The sequence below is a fragment of the Anomaloglossus baeobatrachus genome, chromosome 5, assembly GCF_048569485.1.
Source record: "Anomaloglossus baeobatrachus isolate aAnoBae1 chromosome 5, aAnoBae1.hap1, whole genome shotgun sequence".
NCBI classification, from domain to species: Eukaryota; Metazoa; Chordata; class Amphibia; order Anura; family Aromobatidae; genus Anomaloglossus; species Anomaloglossus baeobatrachus.
In genome coordinates, this window is record NC_134357.1 from 578,249,867 (window position 1) to 578,271,374 (window position 21,508).

The following is a 21,508-nucleotide window of genomic DNA, read 5'->3' on the forward strand; positions in this document are numbered from 1 at the left end:
CCCGTATACGCTGCGATGGATGCAGGGGGACACAGAACAAGTAATCGGCCGACACTGGAGTCATCTGATTACTTGTTCTGCTGGCGCTGTGGTCAGGAGTAGGGATGAATGAGCAGCAAAATGCTCTGGTGCTCGATGGGCGAAGCCCGTGTCGAATTTTTTTTTTTTTTTTTAAAATTCATTAAAAATAATAATAAAAAAACCAATCACATAACCCTAACCCTAGGGTTAGGGGTAAAAAAATGAAGTGTGGGCTCCCGCTGCATTTTCTACTGCTAAGGATAACCCAAGCAGCTACTGGCTGCTAACCCCCACTGCTTGGTGTTACCTTCACTGGCAATGGAAATCCAGGGAGGCCTTTTTTTTTTTTTTTTTATTTTTATAAAGGTTTTTGCCTAAAAACTTTTTTAAAAAAATGACGTGGGCTTTTTTTTTTTTTTGTGCGCTAGCCAGGTACAGCAGGCAGCTACGGGCTGCCCCCAACCCCCAGCTGCCTATTTGTACCCGGCTGGGAACCAAAAATATAGGGAAGCCCATTTTTTTTAAATTATTTCATGAAGTAATTTTAAAAAAAAATGACGTGGCCTTCGCTCATTTTTTTGTGTTCAGCCAGGCACAACTAGGCAGCTGGGGATTGGAATCCGCAGCACAGGTTGGCCCAAGCTTTCTGGGCCCCCCGCTGCGAATTGCAGTCCACAGCCGCCCCCGAAAATGGCGCTTTCATAGAAGCGCCATCTTCTGGCGCTGTATCCAACTCTTCCAGTGGCCCTGGTGGCAGGTGGCACGCTGGGTAATAAGGGGTTAATACCAGCTATGTTTTACCAGCTGGTATAAAGCCCTAGATTCTTAATGTCAGGCCAAGTTTGACCTGGCCATTAAGAATCTCCAATAAAGGGTTAAAAAAAAAAAGACATCACACAGCGAAAAATACTTTATTAGAAATAAATACACAGACACAGTAGGGACTCCATGTTTATTACTCCCTCTCACTCTTCCACGATCTAGAGATTTCTGTACTGACCATGCCAGGAGAGAGAGAGGGAAAAGAGAGAGAGAGGGAAAAAAGAGAGAGAGAGGGAAAAGAGAGAGAGAGAGAGAGGGAAAAGAGAGAGAGAGAGGGAAAAAAGAGAGAGAGAGAGAGGGAAAAAAGAGAGAGAGAGAGGGAAAAGAGAGAGAGAGGGAAAAGAGAGAGAGGGAAAAGAGAGAGGGAGGGAAAAGAGGGGGGAGAGGAGAGAGGGATAAGAGGGGGGCAGTGAAGAGGGGAGGGAGAGAAAAGAGGGGTGGGGGAAGAGAGTGGGGGGGGAGAGAGTGGGGGGAGAGAAGAGAGGGGTGGAGAGAAGAGAGTGGGGAAAGAAGAGAGGGGGGAGAGAGGTGCTCTGTTACCAACTGTCTCCACTCTGTGACTTGTGGTGCAGGTGACAGAGTGCAGACAGTTGGTCCCATGCAGCAGGACAGGTGGCAGAGCGGTGACATGCGCTGCTCTAACACATGCGGTGCTGCATGGGACCAGCCTGTCAGTGTCTTGCTGCATCCTGTAGTGCTGCTTGGAGGAGCACATGATCACACAGCCCGACACCGCCCGCTCTCCTGACATCGCAGCAGAGCGGGCGGGTGGAGAGTGTGATCAGATACTTACGTGACAGGGGGGGATTTCAGCTGAAGAACCCCCCTCCCTGTACTCCACCCTGGCGCCCCGTGCCTCACCATCTGCCCGACGCTCAGCCGTCTTCAGCGCTCCATACTGACGTCCTCCGGATCCTCCCCTCGATGCTGGGCTGTGACGTGCGGTAGTCACCGCCCACAGCCCTGTCACTAAATCTGAGTGGCTCCAGCCTCCTCTGACGTACCTGTCAAGTTTTAGAGCCCGGAACTTGTCGGGACGTAAGAGGATACTGGCGGCCACAGCTCCAGGGGGTCATGTGACAGGCACTGAGCGTGCATGATAGCGCCGCTCAGTGCCAGAATTGGAAATAGAAGCCAATGCAGAAAACGCCGATAATAGTAAGTGTAACTCCTAGAGAAAATAAAAAAAATGGGTGAACCACCCCTTTAAAGTGTGAAACAACTGAAAATATGTCTTATATTCTAGGTTCTTCAAAGTAGCCACCTTTTGCTTTCATTACTACTTTGCACACTCTTGGCATTCTCTTGATGAGCTTCAAGAGGTAGTCACCGGAAATGGTCTTCCAACAGTCTTGAAGGAGTTCCCAGAGATGCTTAGCACTTGTTCACCTTTTTGCCTTCACTCTGCGGTCCAGCTCACCCCAAACCATCTCGATTGGTTTCAGGTCTGGTGACTGTGGAGGCCAGGTTATCTGGCGTAGCACCCCATCACTCTCCTTCTTAGTCAAATAGCCCTTACACAGCCTGGACGTGTGTTTGGGGTCATTGTCCTGTTGAAAAATAAATGATGGTCCAACTAATCGCAAACAGGATGGAATAGCATGCTGCTGCAAGATGCTGTGGTAGCCATGCTGGTTCAGTATGCCTTCAATCTTGAATAAATCCCCAACAGTGTTACCAGCAAAGCACCCCCACACCATCACACCTCCTCCTCCTCCATGCTTCACGGTGGGAACCAGCCATGTGGAGTCCATCCGATCACCTTTTCTACAAAGACGTGGTTGGATCCAAAGATCTGAAATTTGGACTCATCAGACCAAACACAGATTTCCACTGGTCTAATGTCCATTCCTTGTGTTCTTTAGCCCAACCAAGTCTCTTCTGCTTGTTGCCTGTCCTTAGCAGTGGTTTCCTAGCAGCTATTTTACCATGAAGGCCTGCTGCACAAAGTCTCCTCTTAACAGTTATTCTAGAGATGAGAAGCTGTGTCCAAACATTTGGTCTACAGCGCACTTTGCACAAGGAGAAGCTGTATGGGAGAGTGATGCGAAAGAAGTCGTTTCTGCAAGCACGCCACAAACAGAGTTGCCTGAGGTATGCAAAAGCACATTTGGACAAGCCAGTAACATTTTGGACGAAGGTCCTGTAGACTGATGAAACAAAGATTGAGTTGTTTGGTCATACAAAAAGGCGTTATGCATGTAGGCAAAAAAACACGGCATTCCAAGAAAAGCACTTGCTACCCACAGTAAAATTTGGTGGAGGTTCCATCATGCTTTGGGGCTGTGTGGCCAATGCCGGCACCAGGAATCTTGTTAAAGTTGAGGGTCGCATGGATTCAACTCAGTATCAGCAGATTTTTGACAATAATGTGCAAGAATCAGTGACGAAGTTGAAGTTACGCAGGGGATGGATATTTCAGCAAGACAATGATCCAAAACACCGCTCCAAATCTACTCAGGCATTCATGCAGAGGAACAATTACAATGTTCTGGAATGGCCATCCCAGTCCCCAGACCTGAATATCATTGAACATCTGTGGGATAATGTGAAGCGGCGGTCCATGCTCAGCGACCATCAAACTTAACTGAACTGGAATTGTTTTGTAAACCGGAATGGTCAAATCTACCTTCATCCAGGATCCAGGAACTCATTAAAAGCTACAGGAAGCCACTAGAGGCTGTTATTTCTGCAAAAGGAGGATCTACAAAATATTAATGTCACTTTTATGTTGTGGTGCCCATACTTTTGCACCGGTCAAATTTCGTTTAAATGCAGATCGCACATTTTCTGTTAGTACAATAAAAACCTCATTTAAATTCAGAAATATTACTCAGTCCATCAGTTATTAGATATATGAAACTGAAATAGCTGTTGCAAAAACCCAAATTGTTATTAAGAAAAAAGGTTAACATTAATAGCGGTGCCCAAACTTTTTCATATGACTGTAATATATATATATAATTACAGTCATAAGAAAAAGTTTGGGCACCGCTATTAATGTTAACCTTTTTTCTTTATAACAATTTGGGTTTTTGCAACAGCTATTTCAGTTTCATATAACTAATAACTGATGGACTGAGTAATATTTCTGAAGTTAAATGAGGTATATATATACAGTGCCTACAAGTAGTATTCAACCCCCTGCAGATTTAGCAGGTTTACACATTCGGAATTAACTTGGCATTGTGACATTTGGACTGTAGATCAGCCTGGAAGTGTGAAATGCACTGCAGCAAAAAAGAATGTTATTTCTTTTTATTTATTTTTTTTAAATTGAGAAAAGTTTATTCAGAGGGTCATTTATTATTCAACCCCTCAAACCACCAGAATTCTGTTTGGTTCCCCTAAAGTATTAAGAAGTATTTCAGGCACAAAGAACAATGAGCTTCACATGTTTGGATTAATTATCTCTTTTTCCAGCCTTTTTTGACTAATTAAGACCCTCCCCAAACTTGTGAACAGCACTCATACATGGTCAACATGGGAAAGACAAAGAAGCATTCCAAGGCCATCAGAGACAAGATCGTGGAGGGTCACAAGGCTGACAAGGGGTACAAAACCCTATCAAAGGAGTTGGGCCTACCTGTCTCCACTGTTGGGAGCATCATCCGGAAGTGGAAGGCTTATGGAACTACTGTTAGCCTTCCACGGCCTGGACAGCCTTTGAAAGTTTCCTCCCGTGCCGAGGCCAGGCTTGTCCGAAGAGTCAAGGCTAACCCAAGGACAACAAGGAAGGAGCTCCGGGAAGATCTCATGGCAGTGGGGACATTGGTTTCAGTCAATACCATAAGTAACGTACTCCACCGCAATGGTCTCCGTTCCAGACGAGCCCGTAAGGTACCTTTACTTTCAAAGCGTCATGTCAAGGCTCGTCTACAGTTTGCTCATGATCATTTGGAGGACTCTGTGACAGACTGGTTCAAGGTTCTCTGGTCTGATGAGACCAAGATCGAGATCTTTGGTGCCAACCACACACGTGACGTTTGGATACTGGATGGCACTGCATACGACCCCAAGAATACCATCCCTACAGTCAAGCATGGTGGTGGCAGCATTATGCTGTGGGGCTGTTTCTCAGCCAAGGGGCCTGGCCATCTGGTCCGCATCCATGGGAAGATGGATAGCACGGCCTACCTGGAGATTTTGGCCAAGAACCTCCGCTCCTCCATCAAGGATCTTAAGATGGGTCGTCATTTCATCTTCCAACAAGACAACGACCCAAAGCACACAGCCAAGAAAACCAAGGCCTGGTTCAAGAGGGAAAAAATCAAGGTGTTGCAGTGGCCTAGTCAGTCTCCTGACCTTAACCCAATTGAAAACTTGTGGAAGGAGCTCAAGATTAAAGTCCACATGAGACACCCAAAGAACCTAGATAACTTGGAGAAGATGTGCATGGAGGAGTGGGCCAAGATAACTCCAGAGACCTGTGCCGGCCTGATCAGGTCTTATAAAAGACGATTATTAGCTGTAATTGCAAACAAGGGTTATTCCACAAAATATTAAACCTAGGGGTTGAATAATAATTGACCCACACTTTTATGTTGAAAATTTATTAAAATTTAACTGAGCAACATAACTTGTTGGTTTGTAAGATTTATGCATCTGTTAATAAATCCTGCTCTTGTTTGAAGTTTGCAGGCTCTAACTTATTTGCATCTTATCAAACCTGCTAAATCTGCAGGGGGTTGAATACTACTTGTAGGCACTGTATATATAATATATATATAATATATAATATTTATGTGTGTATATTTATGTGTGTATATATATATTATATATTATATATATATATATATATATATATATACACACATACAGTACAGACCAAATGTTTGGACACACCTTTTCATTCAAAGAGTTTGCTTTATTTTTAGGACTCTAAAAATTGTAGATTCACATTGAAGGCATCAAAACTATGAATTAAAACATATGGAATGAAATACTTAAAAAAGTGTGAAACTACTGAAAATATGTCTTATATTCTAGGTTCTTCAAAGTAGCCACGTTTTGCTTTGATTACTGCTTTACACACTCTTGGCATTCTCTTGATGAGCTTCAAGAAGTAGTCACCGGAAATGGTCTTCCAACAGTCCTGAAGGAGGTCCCAGAGATGCTTCGCACTTGTTGGCCCTTTTGCCTTCACTCTGCGGTCCAGCTCACCCCAAACCATCTCGATTGGGTTCAGGTCTGGTGACTGTGGAGACCAGGTCATCTGGCGTAGCACCCCATCACTCTTTTTCTTAGTCAAATAGCCCTTACACAGCCTGAAGGTGTGTTTGGGATCATTGTCCTGTTGAAAAATAAATGATGGTCCAACTAAACGTAAACAGGATGGAATAGCATGCCGCTGCAAGATGCTGTGGTAGCCATGCTGGTTCTGTATGTCTTCAATTTTGAATAAATCCCCAACAGTGTCACCAGCAAAGCACCCCCACACCATCACACCTCCTCCTCCATGCTTCACGGTGGGAACCAGCCATGTAGACTCCATCCGTTCACCTTTTCTACAAAGACACGGTGGTTGGATTGAAAGATCTCAAATCTGGACTCATCAGACCAAAGCACAGATTTCTACTGGTCTAATGTCCATTCCTTGTGTTCTTTAGCCCAAACAAGTCTCTTCTGCTTGTTGCCTGTCCTTATCAGTGGTTTCCTAGCAGCTATTTTATCATGAAGGCCTGCTGCACAAAGTCTCCTCTTAACAATTGTTCTAGCGATGAGAAAGTGTGTCCAAACTTTTGGTCTGTACTCTATATATTGTACACAATATACAGTTGTATAAGAGTAAATAAATAATTTTAAAAAATGATGAAGCACGCCACAGTATTTTTGATTCTCAGCACACATAAAGCAGATGGCTACGGGCTGCCACCCCCATCTGCCTGGCTTTATCTTGGCTGGCAATCAAAATACGGGGAGGCCCTTTTTTCAAAAAAACGTTTTTTGCCAAAAATAACTAAAAAGTGTCTTAGACTTCGCCATATTTTTTTATGCTAGCCAGGTACAGCAGGCAGGTATGGGCTGCCCCCAACTCCCAGCTGCCTATTTGTACCCGGCTGAGAATCAAAAATATAGGGAAGCCTTTTTTTTTTTTAATTATTTCATGAATTTCATGAAAAAATTTAAAAAAAACGACGTGGGCTTTGCCCAATTTTTGTGTCCAGCCAGGTACAACTAGGCAGCTGGGGATTGGAATCCACAGCGCAGGGTGGCCCAAGCTTTCTGGGCCCCCCTGCACTGCGAATTGCAGTCCGCAGTTGCCCCATAAAATGGCGCTTTTAAAGAGGTGCCGTCTTCTGGTGCTGTATCCAACTCTTCCAGTCGCCCTGGTAGCGGGTGGCACGCTGGGTAATAAGGGGTTAATACCAGCTTTGTTTTAACAGCTGGTATTAAGCCCGAGATTCTTAATGTCAGGAAAGTTTGACCCGGCCATTAAGAATCTCCAATAAAGGGTTCAAAAAAAGACATCACACAGAGAAAAAATACTTTAATAGAATTAAATACACAGACACACTTAGGGACTCCATCTTTTTTACTCCCTCTCACCCCTCCACGATTCTAGTCTTCTGTCACTGATCTAGCTCTGCTATATCAGAATGCACAGGGGGGGTGGAAAAATGCTGCTGCTGCTCCCCGCGCTGTCTAATCACTCAATTAGTGATCAGACGCTGCGGGTTGGTAAACGGTGACCTCACCGCTGCCACTGTTGCCATCACCGCTGCCACTGTTGCCATAGTAACCTAACGAGCGGGTTACTATAGCAATGGTGATCTCCGATCACCTGATTCCCGGCGCCGCTATTTATCACCGGCTGTGGCAGCCAATCACTGCATGTGGGCTGACTCTGTAAAGAGCGCCAACATGCAGGGAGGGGGGCCAGGCATGTGCCCGAGCATCTCGCCGGTATACGGCGGTCGCCAAATATACCGAGTACTGGAAGCTCGGGCGAGCACCGTCTACCGGCAAGCATGCTGACACTACAGGACCTTTGCATGACGTCATAGCCATGTGACCCAGTCTGTAGCCAATGAGATAATACAACATGCCCACGTGACTGATCACATGGCTATGACGTCACAAAAGGTCCTTTGGTTACCGGGAGGACACAGCGATGATCGTACTCGGAAGCGGTGGGAGACAGAGTGCAGGACGCGTCGCGGAACCTGTAGGTATAATGACTGTTTATTGTTGAGTGTATTCTTTATTTTACAGCCCCCCTTTCCCGCCCCATCCCATAACTGTAAAGACCAATATCGGTGATCGGACGCAAGATCGTGTTATCTTGATCCCGATCTCGATCTTTACAAAATAATCGGACGAGTCTTCCCAATCCCGACCATCGGGAGGATCGCCCATGACTACTCTTAAGACTGCTTTACACGCAGCGACATCGCTAGCGATGTCGCTAGCGTTTGCACCCGCCCCCGTCGTTTGTGCGTCACGGGCAAATCGTTGCCCGTGGCGCACATTATCGCTCGGATGCGTTAAACTTACCGTCCTAACGACTTCGCTGTGGCCGGCGAACAACCTCTTTTCTAAGGGGGAGGTTCGTGCAGAGTTACAGCAACATCACACAGCGGGCCACCAATAGAAGCTTAGGGGTGGAGAGCAGCCGAATGAACGTCACGCCCACCTTGTTGCCGAAAGACACAGGAATCCTGTTGTTCATTGTTCCCGGGGTGTCACACATAGCGATGTGTGCTGCCTCAGGAACGACGAACAACCTGCTTTCAGAACGAGCAATGATCTTTTGAAAATGAACGACGTGTCAACGATCAATGATTAGGTGAGTATTTCTGATCGTTAATGCGCGTTCGTAGGTGTCACACGCAACAACGTCGCTAACGATGCCGGATGTGCCTCACGAATTCTGTGACCCTGACGACATATCATTAGATATGTCGAAATTGGACAACAGATTCAGAATACATTTTTTCCTAATTTAATTTCTGATATTATGGTTAAAAAAAAATGTACTTTCAAGATAATATCATTAAAACATTGTGTTTATTTTTAGCAGATGACTGTATTGGGAGTTCAGATGGAAATCTATTATCTTCAGAATGTAAAACAGATGATGAAAGTATCACACATGATACATATGAAGAGCATACTGTTGTCCCAGATATACCTCCAGTCCTTCCTCGGAAAGTTTTAACATCTGATCTTTTCAAACAAGACCAAAATTCCGATTTATCACAGATTTGTAAGCAAAATAAAAGTTACAGAAGGGATGTGGAACATGAAACTGCTTCTACAAGGGAGAAACCATTTTCATGCCCAGAATGTAAAAAATGTTTTACTCAGAAGATACTCAATCAGAATCTTATTGAGCATCAAAGAATTCACACAGGGGAGAAGCCATTTTCATGTTCAGAATGTGAGAAATGTTTTATTCAGAAATCAAATTTTGTTATGCATAAAAAAAATCATACAGGGGCGAACCCATTTTTATGCTTGGAATGTGGTAAATGTTTTACTAGGAAATCAAATCTTGTTGACCATGGAAAACGTCACACAGGGGAGAAGCCATTTTCATGTTCAGAGTGTGGGAAATGTTTTCATTTCAAATCAGATCTTGTTAGGCATCAAAGATGTCACACAGGGGAGAAGCCATTTTTATGTTCAGAATGTGGGAAATGTTTTATTCAGAAATCAGCTTTTGTTATGCATCAAAGATCTCATACAGGGGAGAAACCATTTTTATGTTCAGAATGTGGAAAATGTTTTATTCAGAAATCACACCTTGTTAGGCATCAAAGATATCACACAGGGGAGAAGCCATTTTCATGTTCAGAATGTGGGAAATGTTTTATTCAGAAATCACACCTTGTTAAGCATCAAAGATCTCATACAGGGGAGAAACCATTTTCATGTTCAGAATGTGGGAAATGTTTTATTCGGAAATCAGATCTTGTTGTGCATCAAAGATCTCACACAGGGGAGAAGCTGTTTTCATGTTCAGACTGTGGGAAATGTTTTATTCGGAAATCAAAACTTGTTCAGCATCAAAGATCTCACACCGGGGAAAAGCCATTTTCATGTTCAGAATGTGGTAAATGTTTTATTCGGAAATCAGATCTTGTTGTGCATCAAAGATGTCACACTGGGGAGAAGCCATTTTCATGTTCAGAGTGTGGGAAAGGTTTTATTCAGAAATCAGATCTTGTTGTGCATCAAAGATCTCACACCGGGGAGAAGCCATTTTCATGTTCAGAGTGTGGAAAATGTTTTAATTGGAAATCAGAACTTCTTGTGCATCAAAGATGTCACACCGGTGAGAAGCCATTTTCATGTTCAGAGTGTAGGAAATGTTTTATTCGGAAATCACAACTTGTTCAGCATCAAAGATCTCACACTGGGGAGAAGCCATTTTCATGTTCAGAATGTGGGAAATGTTTTATTCGGAAATCAGATCTTGTTGTGCATCAAAGATGTCACACCGGTGAGAAGCCATTTTCATGTTCGGAGTGTGGGAAATGTTTTATTCGGAAATCAAAACTTGTTCAGCATCAAAGATCTCACACTGGGGAGAAGCCATTTTCATGTTCAGAGTGTGGGAAATGTTTTAATTCGAAATCAGAACTTGTTGTGCATCAAAGATGTCACACCGGGGAGAAGCCATTTTCATGTTCAGAGTGTAGGAAATGTTTTATTCGGAAATCACAACTTGTTCAGCATCAAAGATCTCACACTGGGGAGAAGCCATTTTCATGTTCAGAGTGTGGGAAACGTTTTAATTGGAAATCAGAACTTGTTATGCATCAAAGAAGTCACATAGGGGAGAAGCCATTTTCATGTTCAGAATGTGGGAAATGTTTTATTCGGAAATCAGATCTTGTTGTGCATCAAAGATGTCACACCGGTGAGAAGCCATTTTCATGTTCGGAGTGTGGGAAATGTTTTATTCGGAAATCAAAACTTGTTCAGCATCAAAGATGTCACACCGGGGAGAAGCCATTTTCATGTTCAGAGTGTGGGAAATGTTTTAATTGGAAATCAGAACTTCTTGTGCATCAAAGATATCACACCGGGGAGAAGCCATTTTCATGTTCAGAGTGTGGGAAATGTTTTATTCGGAAATCACAACTTGTTCAGCATCAAAGATCTCACACTGGGGAGAAGCCATTTTCATGTTCAGAGTGTGGGAAACGTTTTAATTGGAAATCAGAACTTGTTATGCATCAAAGAAGTCACATAGGGGAGAAGCCATTTTCATGTTCAGAATGTGGGAAATGTTTTATTCGGAAATCAGATCTTGTTGTGCATCAAAGATGTCACACCGGTGAGAAGCCATTTTCATGTTCGGAGTGTGGGAAATGTTTTATTCGGAAATCAAAACTTGTTCAGCATCAAAGATGTCACACCGGGCAGAAGCCATTTTCATGTTCAGAGTGTGGGAAATGTTTTAATTGGAAATCAGAACTTGTTGTGCATCAAAGATGTCACACAGGGGAGAAGCCATTTTCATGCCCAGAATGTGGAAAATGTTTTAATTGGAAATCAGGTCTTGTTCACCATCAAAAAAATCACACAAAATAAACCATTTTTATGTTCTGAATGTGGAAAATGTAATTCTCAGAAATCACATCTTGTTAAACATGTGAAGAAGCCGCACAGGGAAGGAACCTTTTTCATGTTGTGAAAAATTGAAATGTTTAACTGGTAAATGAAGTCTTGCCTACATCAGAAAACCAACAGAGCGTAGCAGCCATTTTTGCTTTCAGAATTTGCCAAATGTTTTTATCATTAATTAGGTCCTGTTGTCAGATGAGTCACACAGAGAAGCCATCATGATGTATCCTAATTTAAAGGGTTTTATCCTAAAATCAGCTACAGTTCCTTAAGTAAGAATTTGTGAGGAAAAGAACCATTTTCTTTCTTTTTAGAAATTATTGTATTTTTTTGACCATAAGACATACCTAGGTTTTGAAGGAGGAATATAGGGAAATAATTAACGCAAAAAATGTGGTCATGAAGCACTTTTATGGGTAGGATCTGCTGCTGACACTGTTACGGAGATAAAATCCCCCAATTCTGTACTAATGTCCCCCCATACTGGGCCCCTTCAAGGTATATGTGTCTCCCATACTCGTATATATGTCTTTCATCCTGGTATATATGTTGCCTATCTTTATCACATACTAGTATATATGATCCCCATCCTGGTATATATGGCTCTTTTTCTAGTACATATGTCCCCATCCTTGTATATATGACCCTCATCTCAGGCCCATTCGTGTATATATTTCCCCATCACGCTGCACACATAAGAAAATAAATGATTATACTCACCATCCCTCCGCTCGCCCGGTGCATGGTGTTCTTTTCTGATGCTGGCAAGTGACTTTAGCATGTAAACGGCGCAGCGCATGACATTGCTGCCATGTGCCCCCAGTTACACGCAGACATCAGCTCCCAGAATATTCATTGCTCCCCACAGCCGGGATTTTGGGCTTGGGGAGCAGTCAATATTCATTCTCTAATAAACACACGTGATCGCCCAGCTACAGCAGTAAGCCAGCGGCTGGGTAGTCATGTGTACCCAATATTAAAGAGAATGAATATTCACTGCTCCCCACGCAAATAATACCGCCGACCTCTTGGTTAGCGCTGCCTTCATTGCCTAGATGTGGGCGGGATTATGGTGTGGGGAGCAGTGAATATTCATTTTCTTTTTTATCTGACACACTGATAGCCCTTTTGAGAGCCTTTAGGAATATTTTTGAATAGTTTTGATACTGGATTATATTTAGATAATTCACTAATCTCAGGTTTCCCACTGCTTTATTTACTAAAAAGTGCAGCCCCAGATTGGAGATAGGAACTCTGAAGTATATGACATTGTATATAATTGCATTTCAAATCTTGTTGTTTTGTAAATAAATGCTTGTAAAATATACTGTATATTGTTCATGCCTGGCTTTCTCTAGTGTCTAGATGTGATGATTTTGCCTGTAAACCTCTTGAGTTGGCGCAGACCTGTAGGCATTTCACACAAAAATAGTGAGGGGAGACTTGAATCACACTGCATCCTAAATATGTGGAAGTTATAAGGCTACGTGCCCACGGGACTCTGTATCCGCGGATTTTTCTGCAGCTAAATCCGCAGCATTCCCCCAGAATCCGCACCTTTCCATTGGTGCGGATTTCATTACGGATTTTGCGTTTTTTGACATTCAATTGAATGGACAAAATCTGCAGGTAAATTCGCAAGAATAATTGACATGCTGCAGATTTTTCCGCAGTGAAATCCGCAGTATTTCCGCTGCGGAAAAATCCGCAGTGTGGACACAGCAATTCCCAAATGCCATAGAAATGGCTGGGGAGTAGCTGTGCTGCAGATTTCTGAAAAATCCGCGGCAAAATCCGCGCATTTTACGCAGCGTGGGCACATAGCCTTAAGACACTCTGGTCCCAAATCATCAAAGCATTTATGTAAAAAAAATTGTCACAAAAGCTCTGAAAAGTCTCAAAAATTCAGAAAGTTGAGTCAACATTTGGTGGCTTTTGGCATTTTCAAAAATTGGCAGAACTTGGGTGGGACGGGGGCGTGACAGCACAGCTACTTTAATTCATGACAAGCTGTGGCGTTCCCTTTGCCAGAAATCTCACTCCAGTCCCTGAAGGAAGTAATATTTCTAGCATGGTACAAGAAGGCACATGCCACTCGTCAAACGCTCCGGATTCATGAAGAGGCATGCACCACTTAATCAATCAAGAGTGGCTCCCGGATAAATTGGGCTCTTAACACGAAGTCCTAAAAATTTTGAGCTCCCCCCTGAAGTCCCGAAAGAGGGTCAATTGACCCTTAGTCCAAACTGAATAGAACTAAGCAGAAACTAAATGGCTAAACTCAATGGAAAACAACAACCTCCTGTGGTGCGACAGTAAGGGTACCGTCACACTTTAGCGCTGCTCTAGTGATCCCACCAGCGATATGACCTGGTCTGGATCGCTGGTACGTCACTACATGGTCGCTGGTGAGCTGTCAATCAGGCAGATCTCACCAGCGACCAGTGACCAGCCCCCAGCCAGCAGCGACGCGTGGAAGCGACGCTGCACTTGGTAACTAAGTAAATATCGGGTAATGAAGTGCTTGGTTACCCAATATTTACCTTTGTACTCCCTGCACTCCTATCTAGAGTACACATCGGGTTAATAAGCAAACCTCTGTGCTTATTTACCCAATCTGTACTCCAGCTACGTGTGCAGGGAGTCGGCACTGGCAGCCTGAGAGCGGCGGACGCTAGTAACCAAGGTAAATATCGGGTAGCCAAGAAAGGGCTTCTCTTGGTTACCCGATATTTACCTTGGTTACAGCTTACCGCAGGCTGCCAGACGCCGGCTCCCTGCACATTCAGATCGTTGCTCTCTCACTGTCACACACAGCGATGTGTGCTTCACAGCGGGAGAGCAACGTCAAAAAAAATGAACCAGCACTGTGTGTAACAAGCAGCGATCTCACAGCAGGGGCCAGATCGCTGCTCAGTGTCACACAGAGCGAGATCGCTAATGAGGTCACTGCTGCGTCACAAAAACCGTGACTCAGCAGCGATCTCGCTATGCGAGAAGTACCCCTAATGGCCTTAATTACAGAACAAAAAATGGTGATTATAGGGTGTTAGCTAAAATCCTTCAGGTCATTCGACCAGTCTCTGGATTCCAAAGGTAGAAATGTTAAATGACCCCTCTCTGGGACTTCTAGTGTTAATGTTATAAAAATGATCTTTTTATAAAGGATAATTGTTGTAATAAAAAAACTAAAGGATTTTATATGTCTGATATCCAAGGGATTATTTTTTTGTGGGGCTACCCACAAATAGAGATAAGTGCACCCATTGAAGTTCGGGTTCAGCTTTCAGTTGGACTTTATATAACGTTCAAATCGGGAACCGGACTTGGGCAGCTCGGGTCTACGCCCACATTCAACCGGCAATAAACAGAGCATTTAGTATCTTGGGAGGGAGGACAGAGTTTTTTCCTTGTGCACAATACATTCTATAGCAATGTTTTTACCTCCCCGTGAAAGCCATTCACACACTGCAAGCGGCTCGCACTGGGCCGAGCACTGAGTGTACCCGAGCACACCGATGCTAGATCGAGTGGTTAGGATAAATGAAGCACCCGAACTCCGAACTCTAAAACTGATTTTTTTTTTTATAAAGTCTGTATTTGGTACAAACACTGAACTTTACTATTTAGGTTCACTCGTCTCTGCCCACAAACCTTTATCACAGTTTAAATTATGGGTATAGAAGAGACCAGAACTAAAAGGGGTCTATCTCTTTGTGAAAAGCAAGTAACATTTATGATACCTATGCTGGGGATTTGTGAATTTTCTGGGATTCTGTCACTAAGTGTTTACCCCCTAATTAAAAATCAGAATAATATAAAGACAGTGTCATATTAGGTACAGGGAAGTACCAAGTGAATGGCGAAAGGGAAACCCTGTGTGTAGCAAATGGGGAGATGGTGACCTCTGACCAAGCCTACCGCTGGGCCCTGGGTTCCCTCACCACCTTAGATAGGTTCCACATCTATGAGCAGAGCTGGATACCTGACCCTAGGCTGACCATGATCTGGACCCTAGGTAGGGATCGGATGGGATGAGCTCTTCGTCAACCCCACAAGGCACTAAAGGACACACAGGGATAACAAACAAGGGGAAACAATATACAACTTATCTCTAGATGACTCAGAAGCTCGGTAAAGAGCAACAACGCTCCTACTGTTATGTACAAGCCGCCTGCTTGCATCCAGAGCTTGTGAAAGAACTGAGTATCACCAGCACAAGTTCAGGGAAAATGAGAGTATTTAAACCCAATTGGAAATAAAGATTATAATCTTGATTTCCAATTGGGTTTAAATACTGGAGCTCCCCTGGGTCTTAAAGAAAAAAGGATGAAAAACCAGCAGAGGAGATACCAGTAAACTGAATACTAACAGTAGAAATAATAGAAAGTCAGGGAGTATTTTGCGCAGCCAAATGCTGTGACCTTCTATTGGTGGACACCGCAGGACTGTCTGTTACTCGTGACAGACTGTGACTCTGATTCCAATGATGTGTCATTTACTGCTTGCTGCAGTTTTGATAAAATTACTGTATTATCGCTAGGAGATTATCACTACAGAGCTAGTAAAACTGCTGCCATGTACCCTCCATCTCCATTAGCTCTGTATAACCCCATTCCCACCCCTGATTGCCAGCTTGTTCTCAATGCTCATTCTACACAGCTGCAAATCAGTGGTGTGGGTGGGGTTATACACAGGAGCATTTTGAGAACTGGTAGATCTTATGCAGATAAAACTATTTATCAAAACTTCAGAAAGCAGCCAAGTAAGTGACACATTGCTGGAATCTGGGTCTTTTGCTTATACAGGTCGATTGGACACATGTTAGAGGTAGCTTTATTCCTCTTAATCTAAAAACCACATCCCGAAGCCATACACTATTAATTTTAGATATTTAATCTGAAAAGTAGGCAGTGTTTATAAACATAAAAGATGTTACAAAGGGAAACAAAACAATACAGCATATACAATTACATGAAAGGGAATAACGAGAGCAAATAAATGAACCTGGATCACACACATACAGTCATATGAAAAAGTTTGGGCACTCCGATTAATGTTAACCTTTTTTCTTTATAACAATTTGGGGTTTTGAAACAGCTATATCAGTTTCATATATCTAATAACTGATGGACTGAGTAATATTTCTGAATTGAAATGTGGTTTATTGTACTAACAGAAAATGTGCAATCTGCATTTAAACTAAATTTGACAGGTGCATAAGTATGGGCACCCTTATCAATTTTTTGTTTTGAACACTCCTAAGTACTTTTTACTGACTTACTGAAGCACTAAATAGGTTTTGTAACCTCATTGAGCTTTGAACTTCATAGGCAGGTGTATCCAATCATGAGAAAAGGTATTTAAGGTGGCCACTTGTAAGTTGTTCTCCTATTTGAATCTCCTATGAAGAGTGGCATCATGGGCTCCTCAAAACAACTCTCAAATGATCTGAAAACAAAGATTATTCAACATAGTTGTTCAGGGGAAGGATACAAAAAGTTGTCTCAGAGATTTAAACTGTCAGTTTCCACTGTGAGGAACATAGTAAGGAAATGGAAGAACACAGGTACAGTTCTTGTTAAGCCCAGAAGTGTCAGGCCAAGAAAAATATCAGAAAGGCAGAGAAGAAGAATGGTGAGAACAGTCAAGGACAATCCACAGACCACCTCCAAAGACCTGCAGCATCATCTTGCTGCAGATGGTGTTACTGTGCATTGGTCAACAATACAGCGCATGTTGCACAAGGAGAAGCTGTATGGGAGAGTGATGCGAATGCAAGCACGCCACAAACAGAGATGCCCAAGGTATGCAAAACCACATTTGGACAAGCCAGTTTCATTTTGGACGAAGGTCCTGTGGACTGATGAAACAAAGATTGAGTTGTTTGGTCATACAAAAAGGCGTTATGCATGGAGGCAAAAAAACACGGCATTCCAAGAAAAGCACTTGCTACCCACAGTAAAATTTGGTGGAGGTTCCATCATGCTTTGTGGCTGTGTGGCCAATGTCGGCACTGGGAATCTTGTTAAAGTTGAGGGTCGCATGGATTCAACTCAGTATCAGCAGATTCTTGACAATAATGTGGAAGAATCAGTGACGAAGTTGAAGTTACGCAGGGGATGGATATTTCAGCAAGACAATGATCCAAAACACCGCTCCAAATCTACTCAGGCATTCATGCAGAGGAACAATTACAATGTTCTGGAATGGCCATCCCAGTCCCCAGACCTGAATATCATTGAAAATCTGTGGGATGATGTGAAGCGTGCTGTCCATGCTCGGCGACCATCAAACTTAACTGAACTGGAATTGTTTTGTAAACAGGAATGGTCAAATATACCTTCATCCAGGATCCAGGAACTCATTAAAAGCTACATGAAGCGACTAGAGGCTGTTATTTTTGCAAAAGGAGGATCTACAAAATATTAATGTCACTTTTATGTTGAGGTGCCCATACTTATGCACCTGTCAAATTTCGTTTAAATGCAGATGGCACATTTTCTGTTAGTACAATAAACCTTATTTCAATTCAATAATATTACTGAGTCTATCATTTATTAGATATATGAAACTGAATTAGCTGTTGCAAAAACCCAAATTGTTATAAAGAAAAAAGGTTAACATTAATAGGGGTGCCCAAACTTTTCATATAACTGTAGATTCAGATTTATAGAAGGAAGGACTCCAATGGAATGTGGAACAATCCTATACAGCAATGTTGTATGAGGATCATTATTGGCATTAGCATTTTATTAACACAAGTTACACCCACATCCTTCCCCTCTGGTGACACATAACACAGCTGGATGGCAGGATGTGTCTAATGCTTGCTTTACACGGGACGACCGATCATGCAATTTCACGATCGATAGTACCCGCCCCCGTCGTTTGTGCGCAAAGGGCAATTGATTGCCCGTGGCGCACAAAGTCGTTAACCCCCCCGTTACACGTACTTACCTCCTGTGCGACGTCACTGAGGGCGGCGAACATCCACTTCCTGGAGTGGGAGGGATGTTCGGCTTCACTGCGACGTCACATGGCCGCCGGCCAATAGAAGCGGAGGGGCGGAGATGAGCGGGATGTAAACATCCCGCCCACCTCCTTCCTTCCGCATAGCCGACGGGAGCCGCGGGACGCAGGTAAGCTGCTATTCATCGTTCCCGTGGTGTCACACGGAGCGACGTGTGCTGCAACGGGAACGATGAACAACCGGCGCAAAGTAAAATAAACGATTTTATGAAACCTAGCGACCAGTACACGACTCACAATTTGTGAGCGATACTGCGTCGCTAGGAGGTGTCACACAGGCCGACGTCTCAAGCGATACCGGAGGGGCATCACAAAAACCGTGACCCCGACGATCTATCGCACGATAGATCGTCTGGTGTAAAGCAGGCATAAGTCTTAGAAAATTATGAGATTCCCAACTTTTACAATATTGTTGCCACTGAATGTCCCAGGCAGAAGATATTACTGTCATCTTTCCTATCATGATTTTATCTGTTCATATATAGGAGACATTGCATAGATATTTTCATCTCTCTGGCCAATCTCCATTTGGTGGGACCCTGGTCATCACCCAATGATGCAGAACAATGCTTTGCATTCTCTGTTTTATCACAAATTTGTAATTAATGACTTTTCTATTATATCAATGCAGTTCATAAAACCTTCATTCATATTTTCTATAATGTGAAACAAAGGATTTTAATTTATCTGCTATTTTTCTGTTCAAGTGGTGCTCTTATCTCTACCGATCATAAATCTGTCCTTTTCTGCATTCTTGTGCATTCAAGCTGAGATTGGCCTCACATCTGCTAGAGGATTCTCTTTAATTACTTGTTTCCAAAGGAGGGGGTCAGCTTTATAGCTGGCCCCATTTATAGGATACTTTATGGATTTTATCATTTCTATATGACACAGGACTACATGTTAATACATCTTTTTCCAAAATTGAGCTTTTAACCCTTTGAAAGCCAGGGTCATTTTTTTGACACTTTCCTGGACTTGGTGCTTAAACAGTTTAATAAAATCAGAAATATTACTGTTATGATTCTCGTATGACTTTGCTTGTGAAGAGCCATTGTATGTGTTTAGTTTCCTGCTGTCTGCATTCTCCAGGGTTAGGCCCAATGGAAGGACCCTATTCTGTTGTGCCTCGTTCCAGGAGTCACGCTGCCTTATCTTGGAACTGTTTTCTTTGGTACGCCACCAGTGAATAGTTTCTGCTCTGCAGTGTGCACTTCTGGTCCCTGTGAGTCTGTTCTGATGCTGCCCGCTACCTAGTACTCCTTTCCCTGACCTCTGTCCTTTCCGTCTTGTCTTACCTCCCTGTCTCCCTAACCCGCTCTCTGCTTTGTTATCCTGTCTCCACTCCCTCTATACTTACTTGTCTTCTCGGTTTACGACCCAGCTTGCTATCTCACTACTGCTCTGCTCCCCTCTGGCTCCTGACGATACCTCCTGACTTTCTGACCCTCCGCTCTCACTTGACTCCGGCTCCACTTATCCTTCTCTACCTACGTGACTGCCCAGGACTGACTTACGGCTTGCTCGACCATTCTATTGCATCTTTCTGCGGATGCTAGTGACCTCTAGTGGGCTTCAAATATGAAAAAGAAATACAAAAGTTACAAAGTTTAGTGCCGAAGAAAAGCTGCTCCTGTCCTTGTAACAAAACGAGCAAGGAGGAGCACATTCAGATAAGAGCAAATGTCCGAAGGATTATCCACAGAAGAAGAAAAAGTGGCTCCACTCCAAGGTCCTTAAAAATGGATTTATTAATACAAAAAGATGTACATAAAAAAGGCAGTGGTGGAGCTGGGTACAAACTCCTCCTGAGGGTAGGTAGCATGTTGGCATCTAAAACCATCTTGGCTTTGAGCAGTTTGTGGCTTTCTTGATCTCGCTGTGCTTGGGGCCTCGCTTGATTTAGGATAGATGGCAGCTTGGATTTTACCTTTCCACAGAGAGTTTCCTTCTCCTTACCAGACACCGTCACTAAAGGATAGAAGTAGCCCACCGCCTCCAGCATTCATACACCTCTCCCACCAATACTCAGTCTTCACCTCCTGAGTAGGGCTGAGCGGATCTGCGCGGTTTCAACGATATTAGGGTGCCGGAACCAGGCACGGGATTCTGGGTGCACGATCCGGATGCGGCAATTAAGTAAAAATAAAGAAAAGAAGAAATAAGTGAGAGTTTCATACTTACCGAGACTCGGTGTCATGGCGGCACACTGCTTCCAGGTCACGCATTCCTGCACTGTGCATCGCATACACGCAACTTTCCATGTTTGCCCCGCCCACCGGCCATCCTCTCATCTGTGATTGGTTCCAGGCTGACCGCGCCTCCCAGCCTGTGACAGTCATCGCTTATCGCGGCTCAGTAATAGGCTACACTCAGGGCTGGCAGTCTTCTCTATGGCTGCTTGCTCTGAGATGTAACGGAGCTGGGTGTGTCATCGTGGACCTCGTGTGGATTACACCGGAGCTGGAGGCCTGTGTTGGGGGTTAATAAAGTGGTGAAGGAGAGTGCGTGTTTTGTATTTTATTCCAAATAAAGGATTTTTCTCTTTGTGTGTGTTTATTTACTGTTATTTACAGGTTTGTGATGCAGGTATCTCATAGATGCCTGTGCCATCACAAACCTAGGGCTTAGTAGCAGCTGTGCGCTGCTATTAACCTCTCATTACCATGATTGCCACCGTACCAGGGCAATGGGAAGGGCCAGTAATGTACCAGGATTGTAACATCTAATAGATGTGGCAATACCGGGCAGCTGTGGGCTGAGAATACCAGCCCCCAGCCGGCATTATCATAGCTGGGGATGAAAATTAGGTGTGACCACACGTCGGGGTTTTTTTTTTTAATTATTTATTTAATTTAAAAAAAAAAAAAGCCGCATGCGTTTTCTCTTAAGCTGCAGTAACACTTGCGAGGGACTCTCGCGAGTCTGACAATTGAATGCATTTGTTTCTAGGTACATGCACGCTCATACTCAGAGAACGTCAGGCTGTGCCGAGTGATGTTATGCCTGGCAGACCCCCAGGAGTCTAACAGCGCATCACCGGCACAGCAGCACT

The 21,508-nt window shown here is 43.6% G+C and overlaps 1 protein-coding gene across 1 annotated transcript in view; it reads left to right on the top strand.

The window, feature by feature from the left end:
- The window catches only part of LOC142313112 (uncharacterized), a 210,917-nt gene that overhangs the window by 110,279 nt on the left and 79,130 nt on the right, over positions 1 to 21,508 (top strand). The window contains 1 exon segment of the mRNA XM_075352097.1: positions 8,864 to 10,945. Within this exon segment, the coding sequence (XP_075208212.1) occupies positions 8,864 to 10,945 (2,082 nt within the window).